The sequence below is a fragment of the Chroicocephalus ridibundus genome, chromosome 7, assembly GCF_963924245.1.
Source record: "Chroicocephalus ridibundus chromosome 7, bChrRid1.1, whole genome shotgun sequence".
NCBI lineage: Eukaryota > Metazoa > Chordata > Aves > Charadriiformes > Laridae > Chroicocephalus > Chroicocephalus ridibundus.
Window position 1 is genome coordinate 47,155,369 of NC_086290.1, and position 17,477 is coordinate 47,172,845.

General features: G+C 62.6%; 3 protein-coding genes across 5 annotated transcripts; 1 reads left to right on the forward strand and 2 right to left on the reverse strand.

Annotated features, from left to right (window-relative positions):
- Window positions 1-216: 216 nt before the first annotated feature.
- Window positions 217-5,526, forward strand: LOC134518779 (caspase-1-like). Of its 2 annotated transcripts, XM_063341974.1 has the most exons (9): window positions 217-1,060; window positions 1,564-1,836; window positions 2,141-2,262; window positions 2,523-2,699; window positions 2,884-3,118; window positions 3,247-3,399; window positions 4,003-4,112; window positions 4,473-4,578; window positions 4,861-5,526. In XM_063341974.1, the coding sequence occupies exons 1-8, from the start codon at window positions 1,054-1,056 to the stop codon at window positions 4,563-4,565; spliced, it is 1,170 nt and encodes a 389-aa protein (XP_063198044.1). In that variant the 5' UTR covers window positions 217-1,053; the 3' UTR covers window positions 4,566-4,578; window positions 4,861-5,526. The 2 variants fall into 2 exon arrangements, with proteins under 2 accessions (XP_063198044.1, XP_063198045.1); XM_063341975.1 differs by lacking the exon at window positions 4,861-5,526 and having other exon boundaries at window positions 4,473-4,582.
- A 266-nt stretch (window positions 5,527-5,792) lies between these two features.
- Window positions 5,793-8,399, reverse strand: ABHD11 (abhydrolase domain containing 11). Of its 2 annotated transcripts, XM_063341976.1 has the most exons (6): window positions 8,298-8,399; window positions 7,855-7,990; window positions 7,597-7,770; window positions 7,038-7,208; window positions 6,596-6,777; window positions 5,793-6,313 (listed from the first exon to the last, which is right to left on the reverse strand). In XM_063341976.1, the coding sequence occupies exons 1-6, from the start codon at window positions 8,384-8,386 to the stop codon at window positions 6,175-6,177; spliced, it is 891 nt and encodes a 296-aa protein (XP_063198046.1). In that variant the 5' UTR covers window positions 8,387-8,399; the 3' UTR covers window positions 5,793-6,174. The 2 variants fall into 2 exon arrangements, with proteins under 2 accessions (XP_063198046.1, XP_063198047.1); XM_063341977.1 differs by lacking the exon at window positions 7,597-7,770.
- Window positions 8,400-8,973: 574 nt separating this feature from the next.
- On the reverse strand, window positions 8,974-10,266 carry CLDN3 (claudin 3). Its single transcript, XM_063341209.1, has one exon. It carries the CDS (start codon window positions 10,032-10,034, stop codon window positions 9,390-9,392), a length of 645 nt encoding a protein of 214 aa, XP_063197279.1. The 5' UTR covers window positions 10,035-10,266; the 3' UTR covers window positions 8,974-9,389.
- Between the last annotated feature and the right edge of the window lie 7,211 nt (window positions 10,267-17,477).

Sequence of the window (17,477 nt, forward strand, 5' to 3'; positions counted from 1 at the left end):
TAGGCTACATTCTCTTATGTTCAATTGCTGGTTTATTATTTCTTCCTTGCTTAATCCCTTGTTTTATACACTTAATTACAGCAGTAGTCCAAAGCATGAAAGTAGTTTCCATACCCAAGAATCCAAAATTGGCAGCCTCAGGCTCAACTAAAAAGATAATGATATTAAGGAAAATAAGAAATACTCCATAACAATTGGAAAGAGCAGAATTGATCTATGAACAAAACAAATGGATTAAGCAAAATGAAAGTTATGGCACAAGCCAAATGTAGTATAAAAGACGAAAAGGGGGAATTGTGAAAAATAGTGAAGGTATTGTTGGCTTTCGCCATAATAACAACGCTATAAATATTTGACTTATAAGGATAACTAACCTTTAGTAAATTAGGAAACATGAGAAACCTCCAAGATAACAACTAACAGCAGCTATGAAGAAAAACATCCGAGAGAACCAAAAGAGAACTTCTCCAAAAGACCCCACAAATGATTAACAGAAGGAAACAGATGCATAGGAGAAGGGAGCTGATGATAATCGATCCTACCAGAAGAAACAAATGCATGGGAAAAGGGAGCTGATCCTACCAGAAGGAAACAGATGCATGGGAAAAGGGAGCTGAAGATCATCGATCCTCAGAAACAATTGTCAGAAGGAAACACACAAATAGAAGAGAAAAGGGACTAATGATAATCAATCATCATAAACAATTACTCTGCCTAAAACAGTGAATACGTATGCAATATTGAATGTATATAAGACATGGGTGAAGTATTAGCTGACTTGAGTCATGCACCCAGCGCTGTGCTTTTGCTTTATTGACTTTGTCCCTATAATAAAATAAGTAAGTGCCGTTTCTGTTTAAGGGATCTGGCAGTTCACTACAGCGGGGAATGGCAACAGCGCAGGAGAGGGGCCCAAGTGAGCAGGGAGAGAGGAAGTGAAGCTGGAAGTGACGTGAACACTTTTTCCCCAGAACGAACTTTTGCTTTCATTCCCCTCACGGAGAAGAAACAGGCTTCGTCGCTTTTTTTGGCAGGCCTGGGCCTGAAGGGTAGATGGCTGGTGAGTACGACCAGCAGTGCTGGGGCTTGGTGGTGGGACGGGGTCCTGCCTGGGTCCTGCTTGCCCTGGTCAGCCTGACGCGCAGGGACACGGCGCGACATGCGGGGCAGGGCCCACGATACTGCCACCCTGAGTAGCTGGGGCCCTGCTCCTTGCAAATGCACTCTGTGCGTGGGGGTGGGGGGAAAGGGGGAGGTGGGTGATGGCAGGGGAAGCCCCCAGGTTGGGCAATGAAGGAGGGAGCAGTACCCTGGGTGGGCAATGGGGAGGGGGAGCACCCAAGGTGGCTGGTGGGGGAGGAATCGGCAGCTGGCGGGGGGGGCAATAGGGAAGGGGGCAGCACCCAAGGAAGTGATGGGGAAGGGGAAGCAGTTAGAGGGGTGATGGGGAAGTGATCAGCACCCTGGGGAGGCGATGGGGAAGAGGAAGCACCCAGAACAGGTGGTGAGGCAGCAGGAGCCGTGGCATGGGGCGTCTGGGCGCTGACGGGGCTGCTCTTGCAGACAACCTGCTCCTGAAAGCGCGGACAGCCTTTGTGGAGCGTGTGAGCAAGCCGGTAATCTCTGGGCTGCTGGATGACCTGCTGGACCAACGGGTGCTGCGCCTCGAGGAGGTGGACGAGGTGCAGGATAGATACACGGTGCGCGCCGACAAGGCCCGCTGCCTCATCGACAGCGTGCGCCTGAAGGGCACCAGGGCCAGCCAGATCTTCATTGACAGCCTCAGGAAGCGTGATGGCACCTTGGCACAGCAGCTGGGTCTGGCCACTGAGTCAGGTGAGAGATGCAGGGCTGTGATCTGCTCCTGGCCATGCTGGGGCTCCCAGTGCTTCCAATGGGGTGCTGGAGGCGGGGGGCTGGCCCTGGAGAGTGTCTGAGGCCTGAAGGCAAGGGGCAGTTGGGCACCCCTGGTGTCACTGCTGGGGCACTCAGTCCCCCTTGCCATGCAGCGACAACAGGGCTCTCAGGAGTGGCTGTCCCCCTTAGGGGTGAACATCTCCGCTTGTCTGTCCGTGCCCTGTGACAGTCCCCTCTTGCTGCAGGCGCTTCCCAGTGTAACTGTGGAGCTTTCTGCTTGCAGGGAGCCCTGGTGAGCAGTTGGCCTCCTCTGAACCCCCCGCTGGCATCCAGGGCCAGCAACAGCGGATCCAGCAGTGCTCCCTGAGCGAGTACCAGCGCATCAGGGACACAGAGGGAGACCAGGTGCTGCAGACAGAGGAGATGAGAGGAGGGCTGGAGCATGGCCCATCCGCTCTCCCGGAGCGGACAGGGGCTTGCCAAGGGGAGACAGGGTCTTCACTAACCCAGGAGTGGGGCAGGAGATGTGGGGAGATGCCCCAGGGACATCCTGGGGTGCCCCTGGTGGTGGCTGCACCCATGGGCCTTCTTGCTATTAGCTGCCTCCCAAGAAAGGCCCCCTGCACCCACCCACCACTGAGTGCTGCCTCTCTCCATCCTCACAGATCTATCCCATCCACCTACCGAGGGAGACGCGAACCCGTAGAGCCCTGCTCATCTGCAACATTGAGTTTGAGCACTTGAGCAGGCGGAATGGGGCGGAAGTGGATGTGGAGGGGATGACAAAGCTGCTTGAAGGGCTGGGCTACGTGGTGGACATCCATTGCAACTTAACTTCCCAGGTAAAGGACCGCACAAAGCAGCTGCCACCGGCCCCAGGATTGGCATGTGTTGGTGATGGGGGGCTCTGGCACCGCAGGGACACCTGTGTCCCCAGTGTCAGTGGCTCCTGCCCACAGCTGGTGGCTAGGTCTCCATGCAGCTGGTCACAGGTGGCTGATGTTCCTTCCTTGTGGTGGTTTGTAGGGGATGGCTACAGTCATGAAGGATTTTGCGGATCGCAAAGAGCACTGCACCTCTGATAGCACCTTCCTGGTTTTCATGTCCCATGGGGTCAGGGCTGGGCTCTGTGGGACCAAGAGCAGAGATGGGACCACAGACATCCTTTCCCTTGACACCATCTATGAGACATTCAACAACAAGAGCTGCCGTGCGCTGCTGGGCAAACCCAAAGTGGTCATTATCCAGTCCTGCCGTGGAGGTGAATCCCCACTATGAGATGCCTGCAAGGCAAGCAAGCCGGCAAGGCTCTCCCAGGGCACATGAGCCCTGGACACAGGTGGGGATGGAACACTTCATCATGACTGATGGCTGGCCCTGCCTTCTTAGGAAAAGAAGGGTACACGTTTGTGAGCGACTCCGGAGACCCTGCCATGCCCGCTCCCAGCTCGGCTGACCCGATCTCTGCAGGGCTGGAAGATGATGCAATCTTTAAAGTCCACCTGGAGAGTGATTTTGCAACTTTACATTCCTCCACGCCTGGTAAGCAGTTCCTGGAGATAGTTGCCCTGCCTGAGGGCAGACAGGACTCCCATTCCTGATGCCAGGGGTCTCCTCCACACCTCCTCCTGCTCCGGGTGGGTTGCCGGGGGTTGCCTCCATCTGGTGACTGCTTGGGCATTGCTCCAACAACCTCTGGAGAAGGCAGTGTCCCCTGACGCCAGGGTACAAGGCTGCTCCAGGACACCCACAGATCCCTCTTAGTGGCACCAGAGCCAGAGCTTTGTGTCCCTGCCTGGCTGCCTTCCCTTGCCTCCGCCCCAGCCCTCCCCACCAGCTCTGCCTGCACTGCTTCCCCAGCCGATTTGTTTCACTGCAGTGGCTGGCTGGGGGAAACTGTCTTCTCCCACTGGGTCACGGATGGCTCCTGGGAGCATTGGAGAGCAGAGAGGCTTGAAGAAAATATTCACATCACTTCTGTCTTCCCTGGGATGCCCTGTCTTTTTCCCATGCTGTGGGCTGGCTGAGCCAAATATAATGATCTTGAAGAAGGTACCCCAGTCTCCTGCTCCAGCACCCAGCGTTAATCACTGTTGCAGTAAGGGACACCAGTGAAATCACATGTGGCATCTTCTCCCTCCCCAGATACTGTCTCCTGGAGATGCCCAGTAAGAGGCTCCCTTTTCATCCAGCACCTGATAGAGCAGTTTCAAAACCACGCCTGTAACAGTGATTTACAGGAGATCTTCCGAAAGGTGAGGCTTTGTAGTTAACTGCAGGTGTGCCAGCAGATGCAGCCATGCCAGCTGCACAAACGCTGCTCAGAGCGGAGCTCGGGGCAGGGCAGGCCGTTTTTCGGCAGGCCCCTCAGGAGCAGGCTCTGTCAAAAAGGGGTCTGGTTGGCCTGGAGATTCTGCTGGATCTCTGGAGGCGTCAGCACCTTGCCACGTGGTGTGCTTGCACCAGCCCGGCATGTTGGCACAGCCCATGGCATCCTTTGTGCCACCAGACATATGCCTGGAGATGCCCCTGGGGATGCCTCCTGACTCCCTGCACTCTTCCCGCGCTGGGAACAGAGCTGCTCTGATTTCCCCCCACTGTCTCTCTCACCCCAGATCCAATATTCCTTTGGAAAATTCCCTCGTCAGTTGCCATCACAAGAACGGACTACGATGCTGAGGAAGTTCTACCTCTTCCCAGGCCACTGATCTCCTGCCCGAGGTGAGTCTCTTCACCTCGCACCTCTGCGGCAGCCCTTGTCTGTGCTCCAGACCCAGTACCTGGCCAGTGGAGAGGAGCGGGGAGAAATTCCCCATCGCTCCTGGGCTCTAGACCTTGCAGCTCGGTCAGGATATCCAAAGGACTTGTTTGCTGGTAGCCGGGACCACGCAGTGGCCTGATTCCATCCCCACCTCCGAGCTGGCTGTCGCAGAGACAGGTGCTCAAAGAACTCATTTCAGTAGCAAGTGTCTCAGGAGCTTCTCGGTCTAATGTTCTTCACAGGTGAAAAAATAATACACGGACAGCACAAGTGGTTGAATTTGGGATAATACAGCAGAAAGCTCAAGCTCTAGGTGAACGCAGCCCTGCGCCAGAGAGATGCACTTCTTCAGAGAAGGAAAGGACAAGAGGAAAAGCCAAGAACAGCTTTGCAGAAACACAGTCAATCTCCAAACCAGCTACTCACGCCCCTCTGCTAGGCAAATTACAGACCTGGAATAAAACAGTCCTTGGTCTCTTGGCCTTCCTTCCTTTCGTGGCCTCCAAACAGCCCCAAACTGAGCAAACTCTTCCCAGGAAGCAGCAGAGACACTTGGCTCTGGAGCACCAAACGCAAAGCTGGTTAGTGTCTCTCTTAACTGTCCCGAGACAGAGCCTGTCCCCAGCTGTGACAGAGACGATTTGCCAGCCCCAGAGCTGCTTCTGCCCCATCTCTGTCTTTAACCGTCATCTAATCAAGGGTTTTCATGTCAGACAGCACCACTTCTCTGCCTTTAGCCCTTGGGGGGCAGATAGTCCTTACATCTGGCAGTAGCTGCTGTTACATGTCCTTGGGGACCCTGAGTAAGCGGGAGGTGGGAAATCAGAGGGAGCTGATGGAGGAGGAGATGCCCGCCTTCAGGGCAGGCTGGGCAGATGCGCTGGGGGGGTGGATTTCCATGCCTCCCTCTTGCAGGCTCACAGCATCTCCTTGTCAGGAGGCAGCTTGCCCCACTTCCCGATCTTGCCGCTGCCCCTGATGTGGAGGGAGGACGCGATTCCCCCTGGGACCCACGAAGGATCCTCAAAGCTATGTCTTCCGCACACTGCTCCTACAGCTCACAGGTTACAGGCCAATTGTCACCTCCCACCAGCATCCCCGCTGGCGAGAGCCCCTTCCCCTGCCACCACCACCCTTCCTGTCCTCCGCGGCCACATCCAAACCGTTTTCTGCCTTGGCATGGATTCAACTTTATTGCGCATTCTGCAAAGTCACACCCAGCTCCACAATCAGGTGGTCTGGCAGCAGGAAAACAAGAGGGCTCTCCTGTCCCCTCTGAGTGTCCCCTCCAGCGCAGGCAGGACAGGCTGTGCAGGAAGGGCAGTGTCCTGGGCTGGTGCCACCCTTCGTCCCTGCAGCGTGTCAGGAGAGCTCAGTGGGAGGTGCCTGTCCACTCTGGCTCCGGGAGACCTGGGGTGGGATAGGCCTTGCAGGCAGGACTGGACTGCAAAGTGGACGGCCAGTCCTGGGCCGAGCCCCTTCTCCCAGAGCCCCACATCACTGCCCGGAGCTCCTCAGGTCCCACGCAGTGCTTGCAGAAACCCTGGTCCCCTGCACTATGGTGGTGGCAGGAAACTGAGAACAGCAGTGATGAATTCTTCAAATTTATCCTGATGGACTATGTGGCCTGCACCTTTGATGTGCTGGACGTTTGCCTTGGGGAAGAGGCGCTGGATCTCCGGGTAGTCTTTGGAGCTGCAGGACAAGGGAAGTGTGGTCAGAGGGCCACCCAGGTGCCTTCCCACACCCTCCCCAGGGGATGCCAGCTCTGACCACGTCCCCTTCCCTGCTGGGAAAGCCCAGGGCTGCCTCCAGGTTCCCCCTGGCTCTCCAGCACGTTGGTGTCACCAGCTGATGGAGGCACAGTGCTCGCTCCAGGACCTTCCCCATCTCGGTGGCTTCCTCCCACCCTTGGCAGCTGCAGAAGAGCACAAGGGGTCAAACCACAGACTTCGAACCGCTTCTCTCCAGTCTCACCTGATATAGGGTGAGTTGGATCCTCCCAGGAAGAGTGCAGGGCCAGGATAAGGCTTGTGGAAGACAGGGAAGTTCATGATATCTGCCAAGTGGTGGGAAATAGCCTCCAGGTTCACCCGCCAGACGAAGCGGCCCTCCACCTCCACCAGGTTGGTGAGGAGGAACTGTCTCAGCTGCGGGAGCTGCCACAAAAGAGGATCAAACGCTCTTCAGTAAGAGCAACAAGCCCTCAAGATATCCTCGCACCCTCTGTCCTCCTCTCCACCCCTTTCTGCCTGTCTCCCATTCCCCATGACTCCTGCAGCCCTGGTGAGATGTCCTCCAGTGGTGAGTGAGCAGGGGTGAAGAGACTCCCGCTGGGACTGTGGTCCTAAAGCCCCGTGCTCCAGTCCCAGGGACAGGCTGGAAGTGGAAACCCCATCCGAGGAGTGGGATGTCCTACCTGGACCACCGGACGCAGCTGATCGTCAGCCAGCTGGCGGGCAGCAGAGCGGGACAGACCATCCGGGATCTTCACCGACTTCATGGCAGAGATGTAGGCAGAGAATTCGGAGACGGGCGCAGTTGTAACGGGACTAATGTCTACGGAGATGAGGCGCTCCACCAGGTCTGGCTGGGGACACAAGCAGGGCAGATAGATGCCAGCCGACATGTCCCCAGCAGGGCCAGGCATGGGGCTCTGCTCACACCCAGACTCCCTGGAGGCTTTTCACTCCCTGCTGCCTCCGTGTCCCCTTCCCCGCGTTCCCATTTCCCTGCGCCTTAGCACGGGAGATCTCCAAGCCCCCTTGCAATCAGCACCGGAGCATGGGCTGGTGGACAGAGACTTCTCCTGCTCCCAGCTTACAGTGGGACGGCACCCTGACCGTCACGGAGAAAAGCCACCCCCCGCGGGGCAGTGAGCAAGGCTGGCACTTGACAGCAGCCCCCGCAGGTGCCACCCCCCTTCCCGCAGCCTCCCGCTCCCCCCACCCAGCCCCGGGAGCCCCGCGCCCGCCGACCCGCTGCAAGGCCAGCGTCATGGCCGTCTTGCCCCCCATGCTGTGTCCCAGCAGGATGCACTTGGCGATGCCCAGGCGGGTCAGGAGGTGCTGCACGTCCAGGCTCATGGCTTCGTAGGTCATCAGCGGGCTGTGGGGGCTGCCGCCGTGGTTCCGGGCGTCCACCGTCACCACCTGCCTGGGCAGGGGCACCCCGTTACCCCAGCCCCGGCCGCCGCCCGCCCTTTGCACCCCCCCACCCGCCCCCCAGGGCCTCACCTTGCCGCTGCCACCGCGCACCAGCGCCTTGGCCACCGTCTGGAAGTTGCCGTGGCTACCGAAGAGCCCGTGGAGCAGCACCAGGGGCGGCCGGTCCCCGCGGCCCCCCAGCACGGCGTGGGCCAGCGGCACGGCGCTGCGGGGAGAGGGGGCGTGGGGCGGGGCCTGTGAGGGCGTGGCCGGGGCGAGGCTGCCTTGCTGCCACAGGGGGGCCCGGGGGCGGGGCCAGAGCCAGACCCCAGACCCGGGGGGGGAACCGGGGCACGGGGGCGGTGCTAACGCGGGGGCGGTGCTAACGCGAAGGCGGGGCTAACTCGGGGGAGGGGCTAACGAGGGGGGCGTGGTCAGCGCCCGGAGCGCGTGGCCCGTCCCCGTTACCGGCCCCGCCCGTCCCCTGGAGACTCCTCCCGTCGCCCCCGTCCCGCGCGCGGCCGGGCCCTTACGTCACCACGGAGCGGGCGGCGGCGGGCGGCGGGAGGGGGCGCGGGCGCCGCAGCGGGGCGGGGGCGCGCGGCAGCCGGCGGAGCATCATGGCGGCGGCGGCGGCGACGCAGTGCGCGCGCTCGGCCCCGCCCCGCCCCGCCGGCGGGGGGCGCCCCCTGGCGGCGGACGGGCGCGGCGTGGCGGGTTCCGCGGGCGGCAAGGTCAGGGCCGTCCCCCACCCCCATGGCCGCGCCCGGCGCGGGGCGGGGGGGCCGGGGGCCATCCGAGCCGCCAGCCCCCGGGGCGGGCCGCGCACCGGCGGCGGCTCCCGCCCGCTTTGTCCCTGCCCGCCGGAGCGTGGCGGGGAGGGAGGGGGCCGGGCCGGTGGGAGCGGTCCGTGTGTGTGTGTGTGTGTCCCGCTGTGTCCCGCCGCGCAGCCAGACTTTGGCCCCGGGAGCGCCGCTCCCCATGGCGGCCCCGCCGCCGCCCGCCACCCCCCGCGGAGCCCCGTCCCCAGCGCCGGTGCTGCCGTAGCGAAGGGGGTGGTGGGCTGGCTCCGCGGGCGGGGCTGCAGCCCCCCCTCACTCCGTTCCCGGTGGGTTCCCATCCCCCACCCCTCCAGGGTTACACGTTCCCGGGGGGATCGCCCCGCCCCGAGGATACTGGTTCCCGGTGGTTCCCCGCCGCCGCCCCAGGAACACTCGTTTTACCAAAACAGGACGTGTTTATTGACAAATGTAACCGGTACAGACCACGCGTAACAGGGACAGACGGTGCCCGGCCGGTCGCGATGGGGGAGGGGGACACACACACACACACCCGGGCGGGGGGGAGGCACCGTCCCCATCCCTGTCCCCGTCCCGTCCCACCGGCGCGGGCAGGGGCACCGCGGGCCCCGCGTCTCCCGCCGACCCGAAACCGCCTCTTGTTTAACCGAAACCGTCTCTATTTACATAGCCCGGCCCTGACCCCGCCGCCGTCCTCGTCCCCGTCCCCTCCTTCGCGTTCCCCCCCACCGCGCCGTCCCCGGTTCCCCGCGGAGGGCGATGAGGGTTTCGGGGTGGGGTCGGGGGGGGGGTGTATATGGGATGTCGGGGGGGTGCCGGGGGGGCTCAGACATAGTTCCTCTTGTCGTAGCTGGTGACGGCGGAGCGTGGGGCGGAGTAGGCCACCTTGCCAGTGGGGTACCTGTCGTCTTTGGGGGGGCAGGAGCAGCAGAGCAGGGCCCCCCCCAGCAGCAGGAGCGCGGAGGCCGCCCAGCCCACGTAGAGCGAGGTGCCCAGCTCCCGCTTCTGCGCGTCCAGCACCAGCGGGTTGTAGAAATCCCGGATGATGGTGTTGGCCGACCAGGAGACGGGGATGAGGGTCATGACACCGGAGAGGAGGAAGATGACGCCGGAGACGATGGTGATCTTGGCTTTGGTGCTCTCGTCCTCCACGCAGCGGGTGCACTGGGCGCCCACGATGGCCACCATTAAACCCAGGACGGCTAAGACGATGGCCACCACCAGCAGGGCGCGGGCGGCTTGCAGGTCCTGCGGCAGGGCCAGCATGGAGTCGTAGACCTTGCACTGCATCTGCCCCGTGCTCTGCACCACGCAGTTCATCCACAGCCCTTCCCAGATGATCTGGGCCGTCACGATGTTGTTGCCGATGAAGGCCGTCACCCGCCACATGGGCAAGGCGCAGCAGATGATGCTGCACAACCAACCCAGCACTGACAAGGACACCCCGCCGATCTCCAAACCCATCGACATGGTGGCCGCTGCTGCCGCTTGACTTGCCGCTCTCCGGGCGATGGCGGAGAAGGACCCAGGGACCGAAACCGTGTCCGTCACCCTTCGCCGCTCGCAGCCCTTGGGATCAGCTTACACCTGGGTGCACCTGCGGTTATAAGGGCTGGCGGGGCCGAGCTCCAGCGCCCGCCCGGGGTGGGGTTTCAGTGCTGGACGCTCCTCTCCGTCACCGTCACCTGCCGTCCCACACCCTCCCCTTTGTTTGCAGAGATGGCGCCGGGTTACCGGAGAAGGGCGGGAGGGGGGAAAGAAAAAGAGAAGGAGAGAGAGACGTCACTTTCCACTGCCATCCCTTTGGTTTCGGGGTGATGGATACTGGGATGCTCATTCCTCCCCCACCCTCCCTCCTTGGGGGCACCTGGAAGTCCCTTCAGCATCGCCATTCCCATTTCCCACTCCCCCCCACCCCGCACCCACCCCTTCCCTTCCCTCGCTTCCCAGGTCAGAGTTTGGTTTTATTTCTGGAACATCTTATCAGGGCTCACGTTTAAAATCTGGGGTTCGGCCAAACTTTACCAGCCACCTTTGCATCGCCGTGCAAAGTGCAATCCCCTTCTCGCCGGGCTGGGATGCTTCGTGCTCCCATTCCACCATCCCATGGGATCCCGGTGGATGGGATTTATAAAAAATATAAATATATTCTTCCTGCCTGTGACGAAATCTCCCTTTACGACTCATTAACTACTCAACAAACGGGATGCTGACGAGGGACGTCTCACCGCTCCCGCATCCGAGGTCTGCGATGGGGGGGCGGGGGGAGAGAGCACCCCGACACCCCGAATGTGACTGGGGTCAGCTGTTGTCACCCCACGTCACCCCAGCACCCTGTGTCCATCCAGCCGGGTTGGCCCCCCGGCCCCCCGAAACCCTGTATCCAGCCAGGGTAGCCTCTGCTACCCCATGGCACCCCGAAACACCCTGTATCCATCCAGGCGTGCTTCTGTCACCCCATGGCACCCCAAAACACCCTGTATCCATCCGAGTGAACTTATGTCTCCCCTGTGGCACCCCAAAACCCCCTGGATCCATCCGTGAGGGCTTCTGTCACCCCATGGCACCCAAAACCACCCTGGATCCATCTGGGAGGGCTTCTGCTACCCCGTGGCACCCATAAACACCCTGTATCTGGCCCCAAAACACCCTGTATCTGGCCAGGTGGGCTTGTGTCTCCCCTGTGGCACCCCAAAGCCCCCTGTGTCCATCTGGGTGGGTTTCTGCAACCCCATGGCACCCTGTTAGCCCCTGTGTCTGCCCAGGTAGGCTTCTGTCTCCCCTGTGGCACCCCAAAACCCCCTGGATCCATCCGGGAGGGCTTCTGTCACCCCATGGCACCTAAAAACACCCTGGATCCATCTGGGAGGGCTTCTGTCACCCTGTGGCACCCATAAACACCCTGTATCCAGCCCCAAAACACCCCGTATCTGGCCAGGTGGGCTTCTGTCTCTCCCGTGGCACCCCAAAGCCCCCTGTGTCCATCTGGGTGGGCTTCCATCATGCCATGGCACCCCGAAACATGCTGTACCTATCTGGGTGGGCTTCTGTCACCCCGTGACATCCCAAAAACCCCTGTGTCCACCTGGGAGGGCTTCTCCTACCCCATGGCACCCTGAAACACCCTGTATCTGGCCCCAGAACACCCTGTATCTGGACAGGTGGGCTTCTGTCTCTCCCGTGGCACCCCAAAGCCCCCTGTGTCCATCTGGGTGGGCTTCTGCTACCCCATGGCACCCTGAAACACACTGTATCTGGTCCCAAAACACCCTGTATCTGGCCAGGTGGGCTTCTGTCTCCCCTGTGGCACCCCAAAGCCCCCTGGATCCATCCGGGAGGGCTTCTGTCACCCCATGGCACCTAAAAACACCCTGGATCCATCTGGGAGGGCTTCTGTCACCCTGTGGCACCCATAAACACCCTGTATCCAGCCCCAAAACACCCCGTATCTGGCCAGGTGGGCTTCTGTCTCTCCCGTGGCACCCCAAAGCCCCCTGTGTCCATCTGGGTGGGCTTCCATCATGCCATGGCACCCCGAAACATGCTGTACCTATCTGGGTGGGCCTCTGTCACCCCGTGACATCCCAAAAACCCCTGTGTCCACCTGGGAGGGCTTCTCCTACCCCATGGCACCCTGAAACACACCGTATCTGGTCCCAAAACACCCTGTATCTGGCCAGGTGGGCTTCTGTCTCCCCTGTGGCACCCCAAAGCCCCCTGTGTCCATCTGGGTGGGCTTCTGCCACCCCATGGCACCCCGAAACACACTGTATCTGGCCAGGTGGGCTACTGCCACCCCGTGGCACCCGTCAATCCCGTGTGTCCATCTGGGTGAGCTTCTGCCACACCATTGTACCCCAAAACACCCCACCAAGGGCACCCCAAGCCCCCCCCCTCAAGCTGGCCAGGGTTGGTGGCTGTGAAGGTACAGAGGGGTGACCCCGTACCTGCTGAGGGGGAGCCCGTCAAGCAGCACCCCCTGGGCCTTGTGTCCTTGTCACTGGGGGGTGCTGGGGGTCTGGGCGCTCGGGGACCCATGGTGCCCGTGCTGGTGGCAGGTGACAGCAGGTGCTGGCAGCGCGCACGGCGGGCAGGGCTGTGCCAGCACCCCGGGGTGCGAATGCGCACAGGCGCGTACACACACACGCACACACACACAAACTCACACCCCCCTCTGCTGGCAGCGACACCCGGCCACGCAGACAGGCAGACAGACACAGGCAGAGGCAAACAGGCACACGACAGCGGTTGCAGGTGCACACACGCGCCCCACGGCGCGCCCACGGCTGCGGGGGCCGTGGGGCAAGGGGTACCCCCCGGGCAGGGCTGTGGGGCAGGGGGAAAACCACAGGCAGGGCTGTGGGGCGGGAGAGACAACCCAGGTAGGGAGGTGGGGCAGGGGGACACCCCATGCGGGTGTGTGGGGCACTGGGGATACACCAGGCAGGGGTGTGGGGCAGGGGTAGGGGCAGGGGGGACACCCCGAGTAGGATTGTGGGGAGGGGGATACCCCATGCAGGTGTGTGAGGCAATGGGGGCACCCCAGGTAGGGGTGTGGGGCAGGGGGATACCCCAGGCAGGGGTGTGGGGTATGGGGGGATAACCCTGGGTAGGGATGTGGGGCAGGGACACACACCTCATGCAGGGCTGTGGGGCAGGGGTATCCCCCCTGATGTATCCCCCCTGATGTATCCCCCCTATACATCAGGAAGGAGTGTGGGGCGGGGGAATACCCCATGCAGGTGTGTGGGGCAATGAGGATACCCCAGGAAGGGGTGTGGGGTGGAGGGGGGATACCCCTGGGTAGGGATGTGGGGCGGAGGGGGGATACCCCTGGGTAGGGATGTGGGGCAGGGGGACACACCTCACGCAGGGGTGTGGGTCAGAGGGACAACCCAGGTAGGACTGTGGGGCTATGGGGATACACCAGGCAGGGCTGTGGGACAGGGGTAGGGGCAGGGGGGACACCCCGAGTAGGGTTGTGGGGAGGAGGATACCCCATGCAGGTGTGTGAGGCAATGGGGGCACCCCAGGTAGGGGTGTGGGGCAGGGGGATACCCCAGGTAGGGGTATGGGGTACGGGGAGATACCCCAGGTAGGGGTGTGGGGCAGGGGGCTACCTCAGGTAGGTGTATGGGGTACGGGGAGATACCCCAGGTAGGGGTGTGGGGCAGGGGGATACCCCAGGTAGGGGTATGGGGTATGGGGAGATACCCCAGGTAGGGCTGTGGGGCAGGGGCAGAGGGGGATACCCCCGGCAGGTATGTGGGTCGGTGGGGATACCTCTGGGGTAGGGGCCACTGGGGCAGGGGTGGAGTGAGATGGGGCAGGCGAAGCACCGCAGCCCCTGACCCTGCAATCAGAAGCCCCACACGCCGCGTCCCCACTTTGTCATCCCAAATTGCCCAAAGTACAGGCTGCGCGCGGTGCCGTGCCGGCCCGGGGCAGCTGCCGCTGCTGCCTGACTCACGGCGGAGGAAGGGGCAAATCACCGGGGTTTCGGGGTGCCGCCGCGCGCTTCAGGGTGCATTCTTGTGGCGAGCAAACCGGCTTGCTGGTGTTTACCCAAAACAGCTGAGCCGGGCCAGTATCCCTGTGGGGGTCCTGGGAGCATCCCCATCCCTCCTTCTCCTGCGTCCCCCACCCCGGGGAAGCCCCTCTGCTCGCCCCCTGCAGCTGGGAAGGGATGGGGAGCGTCGCCCGCAGCAGGTCCCCCAGGATGGGGACAAGGTGGGGTGGCCACATGGAGCCACCGATGCCTGGTGACCCCAGATGAAGGTCAGACCAAAGGTCATGGGAGCATCCCCGGTTTGGTGGCGCGGGAAGGACACCTGCGCTGACATGGGTGGTGGGGCGGAGGGACACCCACGGCAGGCATCCCCGTGTCCCCACGGTGTCCCCAGCACGCCAGGGGGGAGCAGGAGGTGACAGCAGAAACCGCCCCGGGGCCTGCGTCCCGCTCACGTGCGCCTGGGCACCCGGCGTGGGGTTTGGGGTGTTTCCCCCTTCCCCTGCGGTCTTGGGAGTGACGGCACGTTTCCCCCCCCCGGGGGAGCTGGGCCGGGGCGGTAAATGCTGCCGCGGCTGCTTATATTTCAGGCGCGGGGCTGCTGGCTCTGCCCCGGCCAGGGCACACAGGCAGCCCATTGTTGAAGCCCCTTCGGCGGTGGCGGAGAGCAGGTAAGGCGGCTCTGAGCATCAATGGTGGCTCTGTCTGCCGGCGGGGCGGGGATGGAGCTGCCGGCAGCGTCGGCGCCCGGCCGGTACACGGGGAGCTGGGGGGCGGCGGGAGACACGGTCCGGTGGGACCTGGCAGGGGGAAGGGGGAGGCTGGCAGCTCGCCCGGGGGATGCCGGGACACCCGAAATCTCAGCGTGCCCGGGGCATCCCCACCCCGACAGCTCCAGAGCAGCTTCCAAGGGGCTTGGCCGCAGCATCCCGCTTCCTCCGAGCGTCGCCCGGGGGGGGAACCCCATTGCAACCGCCCGCATCCCCCTTCCTCAGCTTTGCCCGTCATCTCTCCCATCCCTTTGACGACCATCTCGGCAGCGCTTGGGCCTATTTTCCCCATTCAGAACCACTTTTTGCTCAGGGCTTTTCTTTTCGGAGCGACGTCAGGCCGAAGGTGCCGTTTCTCGCAGCAGGACTCGCTGCCCGGTGGCTGTGTCCCCCCCCTCCCCGGGACCCCGCCGCTCCCAGCTCCTGCCGAGCCGATAAGAGTGTGCTTTCCCATAGCGGGAAACAACCTGACTCCGCATATTTGAGCCGGTTGGGGGGGGTTTATGTTGGGCAAGGACGGTTTTTGGGAACATTCAGTCTCTAGGCTGCCAGTAACTAATCCGCGGCCGCCGGCAGGGAGAGGCGGCCCGACTCAGTGCCGGGGGAGCGGGAGGGCAGGTGGCCGTGCCTCGCTTGGCAGATGTGAAGCCGGAGATCACGGTGGATCACCGCTCGCTGGCAAGTCTCGCCCGCCTTTTTGGGACTCGAGGTAGCCGGGGCGGCGAGTTCGTGCGCGGGGGCCGGGGGACGAGGGGCTCTCAGCTCCCTGGCGCAGGGCTGAGCTGGTGCTGGGTGTGTGCGCGATGTGGGAATGTCACCCATGTCTCGGAGGGGGATGTCCCCGAGCCCGTTGGTGGAGGATTCGTGCCCGGAGCCCTCTCCCCGCAGGGTGTGCTGTGCCCTGAGCAAGGTCAGGGTGACACAGCCTCTGCCGTTTACCCGGCGGTGCCCGGCATTGTGGTGACACCGGATTTGATGCCACCTCCCTGCCCGGGGATGGCCTTGCTGCCCAGCCGTGGGGCTGTGTCACATCCCCATCCCAGTGAAGCGGGGACAATGGGCGGAAGACATTTCCTGAGCCACAAAGGGCCGGTGGTCAATGGGCTGGATGGGATCTCTGCCGTCACCGACCCCGTTAGTGTGCAGTGGAGCAGGGCTGGGAGCTCAGGTCACCCCGTCCTGCAAATCCCGATGGATTCGGGGCAGGGCACGCACACCCGGCTGGGCACTGGGGCAGGTGCTGGGTGGTGAAGGCTTGGGATTGGGGGGAGCACCCCGTTTTGGGGTGGAGGAGCTCCCTGCTGAGCGGGCGGGCTGTGGTCCCATCGCGGCGTGTCCCTGTGCCATGTCCCCTTGCAGGTGGCACTGGGACGAAGCCAGGACTGAGGTCCTGTGGGATGCACCCGGCTGTGGGCAGCTGGGCCGGGGCTGTGGGGATGGTGTCCATGGCGTGGCGTCCCCGACCGGTGTGTGCCGAGACGCTCGGCGGTGCTGTGGTCCCACCCGCGCTGCCGCAGCATCCTCTGGCTCGGCGCTGGGGACAGGGTGCTGCCTGAGCGTCACCCATTGCTTCTCCGCTCCTTGCCGAGCCCGTGTCCGTCTGTCCTGCTGGCCGGCAGTGTTGGGGACACGGGGCTGGCTGTGCTGCCCGTGCTGCGCTGCTGGGGGACGTGGGGATGGGCACGGGGGCTGTTCCTGGGTGGCAGTTTGAATATATGTCACGTTCTGGCTTTAATTACAGTAATTGGCTGTCGGAGGGCCGTGCTGGCGCCTGCTCTGGCTCCGAGGGGGAGTGTGAGCGGCTTGGGCGTTTGATGCTCCGCACGCGGAGGAGTCCCTGTCCCCACCTTGCTATTTGTCCCCAGCTCAGAGGCATGTCCCCACGCGCCGCGCCGGCGGCGACACGGCCCATGCGAGGAGCGCGCACGCGTGGGCGCGTGCCTCTCCCCAACCCCAAATGATGCGGTGGCCGCAGCAGCCGTCTGGGTGGTGAAACCACGCTCAGCCGCAGGCAGAGCCGGCCCCGGCGGGGATGCTCCGGACCCATCAGATTAAAGGGAACTCTTGACCACAAGGCTGCAGCCCCAGGGTGGCCACGCCGGTATGCCAGCAATGTGGGTGCTCTGGCAGGACAGACGGACGGATGGAGCACCCCAGCGTGGCCGGGTGCCTGGGTGGATCCTCCGTCATGGGTCGGGCAGGCGGGACCCCGGCTCGTTCCCGCATGTCAGGGTCTGCAACAAGACCCAAGTCCCCAGCCGCCGGGCTCTGTCCTGCCCACTCCTGCCGCGCCGGCGCCGGCACCTTTAGCCCAGGTGCCGCTGGCATCCTCATGGCACTGCCGTGCGCCGGCCACCCGGCTCGTCCCATCATCAGGGCGCGATGGCCGGGGACTCCCAGTGTGGGCAGCTCTAGAGCCTGTCACACCGAACAATTAGCACAGGTGATTAGATCGTACCAGTAACCCCAGTGCTTGGAAAAACCAAGATTACCTCAGGCCCTGTTATCTTTTCCAGAGGCCCAGGATTAAGCCAGGGTGGGGGAACGGTGCAATGTCCATCTGTCCGTCCTTGGGGTCTGTCCGGCCTTGTGCTGCGCCTGTGGGTGCTGGAGGGGCTTTGGAGGGAGCGAGGA

Coding starts and splice junctions, on each gene's coding strand:
- LOC134518779 (XM_063341974.1), top strand. Junction 2,263..2,522: donor GGGACACAGAGGGAGACCAG/GTGCTGCAGACA, acceptor CCATCCTCACAG/ATCTATCCCATCCACCTACC. Junction 2,700..2,883: donor ATTGCAACTTAACTTCCCAG/GTAAAGGACCGC, acceptor GGTGGTTTGTAG/GGGATGGCTACAGTCATGAA.
- CLDN3 (XM_063341209.1), bottom strand. CDS start 10,034: ATGTCGATGGGTTTGGAGATCGGCGGGGTGTCCTTGTCAGTGCTGGGT.
- ABHD11 (XM_063341976.1), bottom strand. CDS start 8,386: ATGATGCTCCGCCGGCTGCCGCGCGCCCCCGCCCCGCTGCGGCGCCCG. Junction 6,778..7,037: donor AGCTGCGTCCGGTGGTCCAG/GTAGGACATCCC, acceptor CTTTTGTGGCAG/CTCCCGCAGCTGAGACAGTT. Junction 6,314..6,595: donor TCCAACTCACCCTATATCAG/GTGAGACTGGAG, acceptor CTTGTCCTGCAG/CTCCAAAGACTACCCGGAGA.